The 15,871-nt window shown below is 40.4% G+C and overlaps 1 protein-coding gene across 1 annotated transcript in view; it reads left to right on the top strand.

Annotated features, from left to right (window-relative positions):
* Positions 1-15,871, top strand: part of NUP93 (nucleoporin 93) — a 36,191-nt gene that overhangs the window by 8,939 nt on the left and 11,381 nt on the right. Inside the window, exons 4-14 of the mRNA XM_040329172.1 lie at positions 898-960; positions 1,080-1,208; positions 1,300-1,374; positions 2,538-2,630; positions 3,994-4,133; positions 5,989-6,121; positions 6,208-6,362; positions 6,787-6,952; positions 10,789-10,882; positions 10,978-11,169; positions 13,865-13,991. Of these exons, the coding sequence (XP_040185106.1) occupies positions 898-960; positions 1,080-1,208; positions 1,300-1,374; positions 2,538-2,630; positions 3,994-4,133; positions 5,989-6,121; positions 6,208-6,362; positions 6,787-6,952; positions 10,789-10,882; positions 10,978-11,169; positions 13,865-13,991 (1,367 nt within the window). The remainder of the gene's footprint in view (positions 1-897; positions 961-1,079; positions 1,209-1,299; positions 1,375-2,537; positions 2,631-3,993; positions 4,134-5,988; positions 6,122-6,207; positions 6,363-6,786; positions 6,953-10,788; positions 10,883-10,977; positions 11,170-13,864; positions 13,992-15,871) is intronic.

Below are 15,871 nucleotides of genomic sequence, written 5' to 3'. Positions count from 1 at the left end.
CCACCTACATTTACATCATTACCGTGCCTTGTAGTGACATAGGGGACAGCAATAGGGACCTCTAAGTGCAGTGGGGGCCTGGAGGTAGCCATAGTAGCTTTGTAATTGTGACTACATTCAAGGCTAGCTGGATATCCTAGGGAGGTTGCTGAGAGGACCAAGGTCTAACTACACAAAATATCTGCTTCAAATTTATTTTTCACAAATCCTCTTCCAGGACAGCTACCTGAGTGATGATTGGTTCCATCTTCAACAACCAACACAAACCAGAAAGATATGGGGGGGAAAAAGTCCCTCATGCTCAGTTTTGTGTTTGACTGTCCTGGCGTACACTACGTAATGTTTGTCTCGTTTCCCCTGACTCCAGTGATTGTCAGGCCCCCCTCAGAAGACTAGGTCCTGTGTGTGGTGTGTGTGTTTTTTTTTTTTTTTTTACCTGAGGTTATCCCTGTGATATCTGGACTTTTGCATTTTGACTGTATGCAGGCAACTCAGGAAGACCAATTGTTTGGCTATCCCTTCTGTAAATGGGTAGGTGGGAAGTGTGCAGTGGTCATAGGTTCCTCCTGGTGGGTTTTTCCCCGAGATTTCCTGGTGGTGTCTTCTATATCGTGAGGTGCCGGGGAGAACCAAAATGGTGCCGTCTTCATTTCCAGCACCAGATAATGGTGCGTGGTATACTCATGACACCTGTCCTGTACGTCCAATCCCCCCGACCTCTGAGAGCATTTAAGTAGTTAATATTTGAAGTGTTGCAAGCTTATTTTTCTTAATTGGGCTTTCCTTGGTGCCCAGAACACCCCTGGTTGCATATATAACAGGTTGTTAATCTTGCCGATGAGCTGAGTTGCCCTAGTTTGTTTAAGACTGGTCTCTCATTTATTGGTTCTATTTCAGGGATTCCTTAAAAATGAAAAGGACAATGCACTATTTGCTGCAATTGAAGAATCCAGGAGAAGAGTAAGTATCTCTCTGAAACAAGACTGTTTTATTTATCAATAAAATGATTGCTGTTTTCTTAAGCTTTAGAGTAATTGCAAAGATGAAGTGATGTCAGATGCATCTGCTTGTACTTGTAGACATTTGCCATGGCAGAGGAGTACCACAGGGAGTCTATGCTTGTGGAGTGGGAACAAGTGAAACAGAAGATCCTTCACACCCTGCTTGCATCTGGAGAGGATGATTTAGGCTTTTCTCAGGAAGCAGAGGTTTGTCACTTCCCTGTCACCTCAGAAATTGCCCCTGCCTAGATGATAATGAACTATGCATGCAACGTTTGTATCTTTCTTGTCTCCATAGACTAGTTACATCAGCGAGCTTGGACCTCCTGGTCGCAGTTCCCTCGATAGTGTGGAAATGGCATATGCACGACAGGTAAAGCAGAACAGTGGCAAATCGAAAGGGATTGCAGTTTTAACAGTCTGATACAGAGTGGAAACCTCCCTCTAATGTTCTAGCATGTAACGGAAGAATCACAGGGGGAAATGCTTAGAGGGAGAGGGGCCTTATCTCTACAGAAGCTTAAAACCCATGGACAGCCTGGGCCCAGGAGGCAGGGGAGAGCACAAGGATTGACTTGAATTCAAGAGTTATTTGCAGGATCCACAAGCTGTTTCTCTTTATCACTGTTATTTAGCTAGGTTCCTGTTTTCAGTCAATGTGTTACTATTGACAATAAAGAGAAAAGTAAGCGGCCTGCCAATCGTTGGCCTACTTCCCAAAATTAAAGTTTCCTGGCTGTGTCTAACTTCAGACTCAGACTAAGCATGCTGTAAATGAGTGTCAGATTTAGTAGTTTAGTCAAGTGTGAAAAAGAGGGAGTAATCAGTGGGGGTAGGAGTCAACAGGGACAGCGGTTAAATATGGTAAATGGGCGCACAGTGATAAAGTGCTCATTATTCAACACTGAATGTGTTCATAGGGTAATCAAGCTATTTTATTTTCTTGCACCCGTATTGCAGCCTTAGATGTGGTGTTTGTGTTAGTGCTTTTTTTTTTTTTTTTTTTTTTCAGGCTTTATTTTCAACTGAGTTTGTTTAGGAGTAGGATTGGCGCAACATAATGTAGCGCCAATCCTACTCCTAAACTTACTCAAACTGTTATCTCAGGAGAAATAAATTAAGTAGGGGCAGCTGCTTAAATTAGGGGGGGGGGGGGGGAACCATAATCGCTCACGGGCAATATTTGGTTCCATTGCGCGGATTCATTTTATACCACTTTATTTTCAACTGGCAATATTAAAAATAACACTTATCCTGTCCCTGACCCACTTTTCACTCTATCAACTGTATCTACAGGGGCAGCCTGTATTAATAGCGTGGGGGTGGGAGGATTAGAAGTTTTCAGAGAAAGATTTCAGTTAAGCTAACGAATTAAAAAGGACAAGTAATATTGGCAGGTATTTTCTGTACTTCTGAAAACTGATGCAGCCACCACATCTAAAGATTAGTAAACTTCAATATATTTTTGTTCTTGGGTTTAGATATATATTTTGAATAATTAGCATTGTAAACGTGTATTGCTTTTGTTCTGTGCAGATTTATGTGTACAATGAGAAGGTTGTGAGTGGAAACCTGCAGCCCAGTCTGGTGGATTTGTTCACAGCTGTTGCTGAGAAACTAGATGACAAGGTAAGACTCAGAGAGCAGCTTCTCCTAAGAGTTCAGAACTGTGCTATATGGAGCATAATACACCATACTTTAAAAGGATTGCAGTGAATGTATAAAGCTGAAGATGGCGGGTTGTGAGCTTTTATACAGGTCACAAGTGCACTTCTCATATAAACTACTGCAGTGAGTGTATTGTACTTTAATAATACAGCTCCTGTCTCCCCTACCCAAGCTTTACATTTCCCATTTCTTGCCCTTGTCTTGGCAACCCTCCCCAAGCTGACTTCTCTTTTGAAAGGATAAGTTCACCTTTCAGAACATGTTGCACCTTCCTGCACTCCACAATTCAAACAGAGTGGTCATGTGCGGCTCCACCCACATGGCCCATGTCATTGATTCCCTGTGAATTAATAAACTACAAGTACCAACAGCCTTTGCGTCTGTCAGACTTGTAGTTCTCCATGAACTAGCACTGCACTGCGGTAGTTTTACACTGACAAGAAAAATCAAACTATTTGCCTGTATGATGTATGGGCAGACATTTCACACTGACAGTCTGCAGGAGTCCTACATGGCACCAGCGATGTTCTGATCATTGTTGCAATGCTTTCCAGGCTCCTAAAGAAAAAAGAAAAAAAATATCGTAAATTAACTTTTTCTTTTTTTCTTTACCTGCAAATAAATTTGCATTTATTATTATTTTTATAATGGCACAGCAGTGTAGATCACTGTACTAACATCAAATAGTTAATACACAGCGGCTTCTCCTGAGCAGAAACCTGCTGGGTTGAACAAAAACAAACTAGTAGTGGGTACTAGGCTTAAAGTGGTTGCAAACCCTTAGTGAAAAAAAAAGAAAACCCTGCAAGACAAACACATAACGAGCTAATATGGATAGCATGCTAGCTCATTATAAATTACTTGCCTGAGATCGAAGCCCCCGCAGCCGTCCTCATACACCGCTGCGGCGGCCGACATCTCTCCCCGGGTTACTTCCAGGTGTCGCGGCTCCGGCACTGTGATTGGCCAGAGCCGCGATGACGTCACTTCCACGCGCATGGGAACGGCACACAGACTGAAGCAACAGCACATACATGCCATTGCTTCGGTTTGCCCCAGTGACATCGGCACATGCAGGGGACAGGGGATATCTCCTAAACCGTGCAGGTTTAGAAGATATCCTGGGTAGCTACAGGTAAGATTATTATAGGCTTACCTGCATAAAGTGGTCTGTAGGGGTTTACAACCACTTTAAGAGACTGCAAAGATCAGTGGTGGTATTAATGCCATGGTTGATTTTATCTTTTTATTTATTACATTATAAACAGCCATGCTTATGTTCTTATATTATGGTCAATCGTGCTTTCTCCGGTTCACCCTACAGAATGTATCTGATGTTTGGTTGATGGTGAAGCAGATGACAGATGTCCTGCTAGTTCCTGCCACAGATACACTGAAAAGTCGTTGCGCAGTCAAAATGCAGATGGGATTTGTAAGACAAGCGTTAAAATTCTTAGAGGACAGGTAAGATATTTTTTTTTTTTTTTTTAATCGGCCATCTACTACAGTGGTCTCTATTTTGCTTCTGTTGTATGCATCCATCTGTCTTGGCTTGCTCTGATTGTGCTATCTGCAGCCTGTAATTAGCATTAGCTATATTGAACTTCTGTGTATAGAAGGGAAGGGGAAAATTTGCACTTGGTAAAATAGATAAAATGAAATAAAAATATGTTGATAATCCCTGAGGGTAATATCAATAATCCCTGAAGGTGTCCTGCAGTTAAACACTAAAACCTTGATACCAAGTCAAAAGAAACATATATACAAACAGTGTAGCGCTGTAAATAAATCAAAGTGAATAAATCAATAGTCATACATTCTGACAATCAAAAGCAATTATGTGAGGATCATAAGATATATGCTGAGGGCATATATTAAATATAATGGTGAATGTTCAGTGAAAAAAACAAACAATAAGTCCAAAGAAAAGGATTCAGCGGAAAACTGTGCATCCAGTGTAGGTTCCTCACATGTATGTCTATTGATTTATTCACTTTGATTTATTTCCAGCGCTACACTTTGTATATATTGAACTTCTAGTGTTTTGTTTTAGCCAGAGGGGTTTTGGTGATATAGGAACAAAAGGTTTACAAAAGGTTTTTTATTCGTTAACCCGAGATATTTTCAGTGCTGTTTTAATTATTTTCTTTGGGTTGAGTCTGAGGTTGCTGACTTTGGAGTGCATCTTACACCAAAGTGTTTGTGTGCGTGTGTTTTTATTTTTTATTTATTTTTTTAATATGAAGGGACTAAATGTTAGGGTGATTTTTAAAATTTGCATTGTTGGCCAAGAATGTAGGGAAATCGTCCAATAGATTTACCTGTTACGATGACACCTGTTTGAGAGGATTTCTCTAACTTTGGAGAGATTTTTGTCTCTGTTGTCTACGCACACCAAATGGACACAAGCGGTAAAAGAAAAGCTGCCACAGGTTTTAGCAATTACTTTATCTTTTTAAATAAACACTTAATACTTACCTGCTTTTTGCAGTGGTTTTGCAAAGGGCAGCCCCCCCCCCCTCTTCTTGGGTTCCCCGCTGGCGTTCCTGTCCCCCCATAGAAAGCTAGTTGCTATGGGGGCATTTGAGCGTGCTTGCTCCCGAGCTGCCTCTGTGTGCCCACAAGATGCAGAGCACGGCTTGGCCATATCGCTGGACTGAGATGGGGCTCGGGTAAGTATTGGGTGCACACAGAAGGTGTTTTTTGAAAATTCTTTTTATTGAAGTTGTAAACCTACCGCTAGTACAAACACTTGTAAAGTGACAACACAAAAAGGGGAAATAAAAAGTTAGTCCTACAACGGCACAAGTAGCCAACATGGCCCTGACTAACAGTAAAGGACTTTCTAAAAACCTTAAGCCTTTTTACAACCACTTTAATCACGTACCTTACGCCAGATTCCAGCGATCATTGGATGGCTGGAGATCGGCTTGCATATAGGAATGAATGGGGCCCATGTGCACTTTAAAAATTGCTCTGCAAGGACATTTCACTAGAAAGGCTTGCAGAGCCACACACTGAAGATCGCTGGAACAGAGAACAAGGCAAGTATTTTAACACTGCAAGTTATGCTGGGGCGAGGATGTACACTTTCACTAAACTGGGACTTGCACTTTTAATCTAGTTTATGGCATGCTGATCATCGATCTAACCTTTATTATTTTCAGTCGCTGTCTCAGAAAAAGTATGTGCCCCTAAGAGGAGTTGCCTCACTTGCAACAAGTTAGTTTGACGGCCAGACATTCGACTTTTCATTAATAAGATCCGGGTCTGTGTTTTTTACTACTGCTCATCTTTTTGTCCTTTTTTAAATTTGTAGTTACCGGGACTACACTATGAAGAGTGTATATGCTAACCTACAACAGGCCCAACTCGGAGGAGTTCCTTCCACGTTTAATTTAGTGCGAAGCTTCCTTAATATCAGGCTGCCGGCTCCAATACCTGGGCTGCAGGTGGGTAAATCGCACTCAATATGAATTGCTTATGTTGTGATGTGTCTGTAGTAAGCATTATTCTCATTCTTTCCTTATGCCTCCAGGATGGAGAGTTGGAGGGCTATCCAGTTTGGGCACTCATCTACTACTGCTTGCGCTGTGGTGATACCTCAGCAGCTCAGCAGGTGGTAAACAGATTGCAGCATCAGCTGGGGGAGTTCAAGAACTGGTTCCAAGAATACGTACACAACGAGCGGAGGTAGTAAAATACGGCTGTCATTCTTTTGTTGCTGTATTGAAATCTTTGGGTTTACTTTGCAAAATTATGGTGATATTACTTAGTGATTTATTCCACAGATGTATTCTCTTTTGAGATTCATAGTGAAAAATCAAAACATGCAGTGCAATTCCAATGCAGTGCACACACTGAAGCATGTTACACTGTTAATTTCAATGGGAAATGCATCAAATAAAAACCCACAAGTGTAAGTAGGGCCTTGCAGCTTCTTGTCTCTGTTATGGTCCTTGCTTAAGTCTGTAAATGAAAATAGATCTAAAACAAGATATGAGGATATGTCGTCCTCCCCCTTTTTTTTGGGGGGGGGGGGGATTATTTTTATTAAATAGGATATGTCCTCTTTAAAAAGTGACAGATTTACCAGATCATGTTTCTTGCTTTCTAGGTTGCTCCCAGGTACAGAGAACAAACTTCGTCTCCATTACAGAAGAGCTGTAAGGTCGAGCACGGACCCTTATAAAAGGGCAGTTTACTGTTTAATTGGCCGATGTGACGTAGCAGATAATCATAGTGAAGTAGCCGATAAAACGGAAGACTACCTCTGGCTGAAGGTGAATGACTGCAGAATTATTTCTTTCATTTTTATTCCAATGTGCAACAAAAATATATAAAATCATTGCAACATTAACAGCGAGCTTTCAGTGCCTATAGGCAAGAGCTTACTGGTGGAGTGATCAAACATTTAAAACTCGGCAGAAAAAAGCAACAGATTCCTCTTTAAACCCCTCTGCTAAGCAGCACTTAATCATTTCTCCAATCATTTCTTTTGCATGTGAGTGGCAAGAATACTCAGGCTCGTGTAAGTTGAAAAACGTATTTTTAGTTGGAGCTTTGACAGACCATTAAACTTGTACACTGTTCTGATAGTGTTGCTATTTACCTCTCTGTGGGTAGTTTTATCATCATTTAGGGTAGGTGGCAGTTTTGTGGTTTTTGGCATAGCTGATGCCAGCACTGCGGCAATACAACTGAGGGCAGGGAGATGTCTTGCTGGTCTTGAGTTCAGTGACAAATATTCCAGTCTGTGGCCCACAAGACTCAATTTTATATAAAACAGGAGGTCTCGGCCAATCTGCTTGCAGTAATAAGAGTATAACATTAAAAGAAATAACTGTGTAGAAGATGATTTCATACAAACTGACAAATTAAAATGAGAAAATTGGAGTTTGAACAGTGTCTGACATAGATTTGAGATTTCAAATATGTAGAATTTTATAACTAGCACTGTTTAAAATGGGTAACTAAATAAATTTGTTAAAGCGGGAGTTCACCCGAATTTTTTTTTTTTTTAACATTAGATTTAGGCTAATTAAGGGGAGCAGAAACGGGTTTTAGAGATCGATGTTCTCCCGCCGCTTCCGGGTATGATCTTCGGGACTGGGCTTTCCTATTTGATCGACAGCCTTCCGACGGTCGCATACAGCGCGTCACCAGGTGCCGAAAGAAGCCGAACGTCAGTGCGGCTCTATACTGCGCCTGCGCACCGACGTTCGGCTACTTTCAGAAACTCGTGACGCGCTGGATGGGACCGTCGGAAGCCTGTCAATCAAATAGTCCCGCAGTCCATACCCGGAAGCGGCGGGAGAACATCTATCTCTACAACGGTAAGTACGGCATTGATTTAAAAATATATCAAAAATTTATCAGTCAAAGAATGTTCCTGATCCCAGCGCTCATAGAAAAGGGTAAAATTGGTCATGCACAATAGGCTGCTGTTATAAAATCAACCAAACCATATACAATATGCAAAAAATATATAATATCATTCCAGCATTAACAGCGCTCTATCAGTACTCCACACACTGTGTGCCAAAAAAGTCCGATATACATTATTCCTAAAAGTTCATAAAGCTAAATGATGTAGCATGCACCTACTAAGCAATACAATTAGGCACTACATGCCAAATATTACAATGCGTAAATAATGAAAGTTCATAAAGATGAATGATGTAACATGCATCCATGAGGCAGTGATAATGGGAGAGATTCTATGTAGTTTGTTCCCCTTCTTTCCATGTAAGATGAAATTGTGATTTTAATTTTTTACTTTGGGTGATCATTTGCCAATTAAGGAGATTGGAGATACAAGGCTCATTATATTCGTGCTTCTGGTGAGTTTTACCATAGGAGAGAGGTGTGGTGGTGACGGAATTCAAAGATCTCATCTGTCCTATCATCACTTCCTTATGGATGCATCTTGCATCATTCATCTTTATGAACTTTCATTATTTATACACATTGTAATATTTGGCATGTAGTGCCTAATTGTATTGCTTAGTAGGTGCATGCTACATCATTCATCTTTATGAACTTTGTTTATTGAACTTTTTTGACACACGGTGCGTGGAGTACTGAGAGAGCGCTGTTAATGCTGGAATGATTTTTATATCTATTTTGCATATTGCATATAATAATTGTAATAACAAAACAACATATTTGAAATCTTGGGGTGGAACATAAAATAAAGTCCTGATTGTCACACTGGCCTACTTTTGCAGGTATAGCTCTGTAAAATGTTAAAAATAAGTGCCAATTTTGTTCAAAATCCAGTAAGGTTTTGTCTCTTCCTGCTCTGCACACCTTCAGTTGTCCTATGCCAGGGAGTCACTAGAAGCTGATCACCTAAATATTTACTGCTGCTGAGGGTGGAGGAAGCAGGAATGACACAGACTGTACTGATAAGGGGAGCAGATTAGGGAGGGATAAAATAAAAGCTGGAAAGATGACAGGACAAACTCTGCTGCCAGGGAGACAAAAAATAATTATGGGTACATACTGTCTGAAAATCGTCCGGTTCCTGCTGACTTTTAGTCAATGGCCCAGATTCTTGTATCTCGGCGTAAAACTATGCGGGCGTAGCGTATCTCGTTTACGTTACGCCGCCGCAAGTTTTTCGGGCAAGTGCTTGATTCACAAAGCACTTGCCTGTAAAGTTGCGGCGGCGTAGCGTAAATTCCCCGGCGCAAGCCCGCCTAATTCAAATCATTAGGGTGGGGGGCGTGGATCATTTAAATTAGGGGCGTTCCTGCGCTGAACGTACTGCGAATGCGCCGTCCCTAAAATTTCCCGACGTGCATTGCGCGAAATGACGTCGCAAGGACGTCATTGGTTTCGACGTGAACGTAAATGGCGTCCAGCCCCATTCACGGACGACTTACGCAAACGACGTAAAAAAAATTATTTCGACGTGGGAACGACGGCCATACTTAACATTGGTTGCCCCTCATATAGCAGGGGCAACTTTACGCGTCGCAAATCTAACGTAAACGTTGTATCTTCACTGCGTCGACCGCTCGTACGTTCGGGAATTTGCGTATTTTGCTAATTTGCATACTCGATCGGGAAAACGACGGAGGCGACACCTAGTGGCGGAAAAAAAGAACCTTACGCCTGTCGGATCTAATGGTTATCTGTGCGTAACAGATTCTAAGAATCAGTCGCATAGATACAACGGCCCAGATTAGGACTTACGACGGCGCACATGGCGTTGTGCCGTCGTAAGCCCTTTCAGAATCTGAGCCACAGTGTACAGCAGTCTGTCCAACAGAAGCCAGTCTAACAACGTGCTATTGTTAAAGGAACATGCTGGAAAATCGGCATCCAATCAGCGCTTGCAGCCAGTGACTGTGAGCACTAAACAGTGTGTTCTGGGGAGGGGAGGGAGTCCCCCTGTCAGACTACAATAGAAAAGTGGGGGAGATTGCCGCAACAACGTTACATGTGTTGGTATGGAGATCTGTTCAACACTGGTTTGAATGGGGAAAAAAAAAAAACTTTCGGTGTGTACCGGGCTTTAAAAGGATAGTGTCTTATCTTTTGAGATTCTTTCCTTTTCCCCTTGACAGCAGCTGTGAACATGAGCACTGTCAGCTTCTGCAACCTTCCCCTCTGGCTGAGCCTGGACGTAAAATCAAGGCTCACATTTTTATTACAGAAAGTGACATATAGTTTTTGAGGCCAAGGAGAGGGGAGAATTCTCTGCGAGGAAGTGACTGCTCTAGGCTTGAACAAAATGGCAGCCTCCAGCGAGAAGAAACGGGAGTAATGCTGGAGGCAATTTACAGCACACACTAATTCTGAAATCATAATTAATGTGGAATCTACTGTATGTTGCTTGTTAAAGAACATGCATGTTTATGAAGTAAAGTTCTACTTTTAATGTGGTTTCACACAACCAGCTTGAACATTCTCTTTGTTGAGAGGTTGACCATGGTAGCACAGAGCTGTAGTATTACGTGTGTGTGTGTGTGTGTGTGTGTGTGTGTGTGTGTGTAGAGCTGTGGTTACTACTTTTTGTATGTTTGGCCATAGTTATTACCTGTATACTTGGAGCTGTAGATGTTGTGTACAGGAGTTCCTTTAGCTAATCAATCTGTGTTTTATCTAGTTGAATCAAATTTGCTTTGATGATGACTCCAGCACCTCAGCTCAAGACAGATTGACATTGCCACAATTTCAGAAGCAGCTTCTTGAAGATTATGGTAAATATTATGAATACTGCATCTCTTGTATAGCACATGTTTTTGGGTTATAGAACGGGTTACATTAATCATTTTTTATCAATTTTTTTCCTCAGGCGAGTCTCACTTTGCAGTGAACCAGCAACCATTTTTATATTTTCAAGTTCTTTTCCTGACTGCTCAGTTTGAAGCTGCGATTGCCTACTTGTTCCGCATGGAACGGACGCGTTGTCATGCTGTGCATGTTGCTTTGGCTCTCTTTGAACTCCGACTACTACTAAAGTCATCTGGGCAGAGTGCACAGTTATGTGAGTACTCAAGTTTCTACCTTCTGTCTTCAACAGCTATCTATTAATTTGTCCACAGGACAGATTTTCACTTTTCATCTGTTTATTGAAGGTTTTCATAGTAGGTAATGCAGTGAAGAGAACTAATAAAAGACATGTGGTCGCTATTCTTATAGTGAGGTGCCATATGATCAGTAGTAATAATAAAATTGTCATAGTAAAAAAAAAAAAAAAAAGCGCATTTGCCTAATTTAAGGTTTTTACATTATAAACGGGCAGCACAGTGGTGTAGTGAGTAGCACTCTCGCCTAGCAGTAAAAAGGGTCGCTGGTTCAAATCCTGACCACAACACTACCTGCCTGGAGTTTGCATGTTCTCCCTGTGCCTGCATGGGTTTCCTCCGGGTACTCCAGTTTCTTCCCACACTCCAAAGACATGCTGGTAGGTTAATTGGCTTCTGCCTAAATTGGCCCTAGTATATGAATGTGAGTTAGGGACCTTAGATTGTAAGCTTCTTGAGGGTAGGGACTGATGTGAATGTACATTGTATATGTAAAGCGCTGCGTACCTAAATAATAATAATAATAATCTTGCCGTGTTATTACCATCCTAATTCGTACAGTACCGCATATCATGTTACATATTGGTATACACAGCAATTCCATGTCATGAGTGAGGTAAAATAGACCAGTCAAGCCTTATGTAACAATTCTGACCTGTACAATTACAGGTTTACTTTGACTTTAAATAGTTTGGGTCAAGCCATCCAAAACAAACTATTTTTGTTACAAACCGATGTGGCCTATGTGTGCACTCTACTATACTGTAGTAGCATGTATTGCATAAGTAAGCGGCTCTGCATTCCAGCAGCAGTACAAGTGATTTCACAATGTGCTTCCAGAATTTGATTCAGAAGAAGCCTTTTTTTATTTTTTATGAGTGATTATAAAGCTTTCGCTTATCGACCATTCAGTGGAAGCCTTGTATTTAGTAATTAAAAATAATGATTCTCTGTCATTCAGGAGAAGCTTTGTAAGGCCAGGTTGACTTCATTCTGGCAGCAGACAGAATTGGACCCCTTTCACACTGAGGTACTTTGCAGGTGCTATAACGCTAAAAATATAGGTTTGTGGAAAAAGACATGTAACCATGTCTTTAACTGAGAAAAATTGGACTTTGCAGGCACAACCCAATACAATTATTAATGTTTTAATAGAAAAAATACAAAATACATAGCAATTGCACTTAAGTGCAATTGCTATGTATTTTGTATTTTTTCTATTAAAACATTAATAATTTTATTGGGTTGTGCCTGCAAAGTCCAATTTTTCTCAGTTATAGACATGGTTACATGTCTTTTTCCACAAACCTATATATTCAAGGATGTGGCACATATCTATTAGTGGGTGAATGATTACCACCCTAGGGCAACCGTAATCATAACAATACTATAACGCTAAAAATAGCGCCTGCAAAGCGCCCTGAAAGAGCCGCTGCTGTCTCTCTAGTGTGAAAGCCCCAAAGGCTTTCACACTAGAGCGGTGCACTAGCAGGACGGTAAAAGTCCTGCTAGCAGCATCTTTGCAGCGATGAAGGAGCGGTGTGTATACCGCTCCTGCCCATTGAAATCAGCAGCACTTTGCGGGTGGTTTTGACCCTTTTTTGGCCGCTAGCAGGGGTTAAAAGAGCCCCGCTAGCGGCCGAATACCCCCGCAAATACGACGGTAATGTGAAAGGGGCCTTAAGGCAGTACTGCTGTAGAACAATGTTTATTGTATGTAGCTGATTCTACCACAGTATAGTAGTGTACACAGTCACTGCATCAGTTAGCAATTGAAATTAAAAGTAAACCTGGAATTCTTCTTTAAATTTGTCTACATTATATAGCTATTGGTGTAAAATTTAAAAATTCTGGCCATTATTTAAATTTGTGATTACTTTGACCAGTTGGTTTGTACTTTGGGATATATAGGTGATCAGCAGCTGGGTACAGAGCAAATGTAGGTGGTAACTAGTGCACTCTTTATACCCCACAAACTGATACTTTAGCACTGCCATCGCCATCAAGTAAAGAATAGGATCATCGGGTCAATTCCACTGCCTATTTACAGAAATTAATTAGCTAATATTTGGCTATTCCAGCTACATTTCAGAGGCTATGAAGACCGTAAGTAAATACCCCAGGTCTGCCGTGCTGAACCCAACCAGGCGGTGGAATATTAGATATGTAGGATGTGGTGTTTTTAATACCGTACATATGAGGTTCCCTGTTCCACACTTTATTTATTTTTTTAGAAATTGTCGGGCTTTATTAAAATTATTACATTAATACTAGTTAATGACCAAAGCAAACGGCATGGGGAGCATTATAGAAACTTTTACTGCAGAACATCTTTCCTCTTTCAATAATATACTGCCACGCTTTCCTTACACCCCCCCCCCCCACACACACACATTTCTTTTCATTTTGCAGTAACATTTAACATGGTTTCTTTCTACAGGTCTGTACACTAAAAACATGACTGATGGCTAGTGATCATTTATCTTTTTTTATTTAATGTATGTATATACAAAGCGCCTTTTATTTGGCATAATATCCTATAACCATGTCTTATGTATAGATATATAGATGGACCATAATTTAGAATATATTGTTGCATTTGTAGTACTATGCTTAATAGTTACATTAATAATGGTCATCTGTTTGTTTGTCTAGTGAGCCAAGAAGCAGGGGACCCTGTTGGTGTTCGACGCCTAAATTTTGTCCGCCTCCTCATGCTTTACACTCGAAAGTTTGAGCCCACTGATCCACGAGAAGCCTTACAGTACTTCTACTTTCTCAGGTAAACAGAATAACTTTTTTTAATTCAGGCTAGCAAGGCCTGCAACCTGTCTGAGACATATTTATTTTTCTCTGAATGTTGGACTGAATCATAATGGTTTACATTTTATAGTTTCAGGCTTTAAAGTGTTAAATGGTATATCAAGCTCAGACTTGTTTGACACCCTGCTAGCGGCCGAATAAAGGGTTAAAAGCACCGCTGCCAAAGCGCTTTACAGGCACTTTGGCAGTGCTGCCCATTGATTTCAATACCAGTCCTCCACTGTCTGAAAGATGCTGCTTGCAGGACTTTTTCCAACGTCCTGCAAGCGCACCAACCCAGTGTGAAAGCACTCTGGCTCTCTTGCTGGGGAGGCATTTTTCAGATGCTATTTTTAGGCCAAAAGCGCATTCAAAACGCTTCAGTGTGAAAGGGGTCTAAGAGCTAAAGGAATTTTTTTTTTTTTAGCTAAATAGCTTCCTTTACCTTACTGCAGTCCTGGTTTCATGTCCTCATTGTTCGTTTTTGCTTTGAAGTTGCTGTAATTCTGCTGTGATCTCCACACTTCCTGCTTGTCTGGCTCCTTATGAAAAATCTCATGGCAGCTTTTCACTGTGGTCCAAGCTGTGTGTCTATAACTCCTCAGAACCAATCAGATTCATTTTAAAAACAAAACACTGCCCTGGATTTGTTTGTTTTTGTTCTGTGGGTCTCTTTACTTCACAGAAACATGAAACCAATTTAAAAAACGAAAGTGAAACTATAGGCACATTATATGATTGAATTTAATCTATTTTTAATCAGTTTTAAAAGGAATCGGTTAACTTGTATGTCTCTAACGTCATTTCAGCAAAAAAAAAAATCCTTTAGTGACCTTTAAAATCCAGCACAAGTATTTGCATTTTGTTTACAAGATATATATATATATATATATATATATATATATATATATATATATATATATATATATATATATATATATATATAAAATTCAGACACACTAGAGAATAAAATGGCAGTCGTTGCAATAACTTGTCGCGCCTTATTTGCGCATTTTTTTTTTTATTATATAGTAAAAGATAATGTTACGCCGAGTAAATTGATACCAAACATATGCTTCAAAATTGCGTCCGTCGCAAAATTTATTGCTCTTGCTCCAACAATCGCGGCGATGCCTCACGTGTGTTTTTTTTTTTTTAACACAGTTTTTATATGTGGGTGCAATTTGCTTATGCGTTGCTTCTGCAAGCGAGCATGGAGGAACAGAGAGCTTTAAATTTAATGTATTTGTTTACTTTTTTTTTGTGAATTGACTCTTAAGGTTTGTACACACTATAAGAATTTTCATATAGTGTATACACAACTTTTGACAGCAGATTCTGGGATTTTCGTACGAAAATTCGAAAGGTACAAACAACAACATCTTTCTTGTACGGAAACGGTACAAACAATTTTCGTTTTAATGTTCACTGTTTTTCGTACAAAAAAAATCGGAAAAGAAAGGCTGCGCATGATCAGAAACAATAAACAACAAAAAACTAAAACTTTTGTCGTACGACGTGTGAAACAATGATGATCGTTCACCCGATTTTCTTATAGTGCGTACCCCACTTGACACAGTATTTACCAATAATTTCTTATTTTTTATATAAATACTGCATAAACCTGTAGGGAATTTTTATTCTCGCATGCGATATTTGGATACATGGCCCCGATATCCTTTAGTGAATTGAGCCCTGTGTCCCTGCTCGTGAACTGCCCCCACCTCAATATTTCTGGTTAATGATTGTCCCTGGGAGAGAATATGATAGAAATTAATTTTTTTTACATTTTGTCAACAAAATAGCAAACAGGAAATAGGAATAGCAGAAAGATCTTCCATTTGGGGTCACCCGTTCTGG

The sequence above is a fragment of the Rana temporaria genome, chromosome 11 (assembly GCF_905171775.1).
Source record: "Rana temporaria chromosome 11, aRanTem1.1, whole genome shotgun sequence".
Classification (NCBI taxonomy): Eukaryota; Metazoa; Chordata; class Amphibia; order Anura; family Ranidae; genus Rana; species Rana temporaria.
Note: the sequence above shows the minus strand (reverse complement) of the source record. Positions and strands in the feature narration are given on the sequence as shown.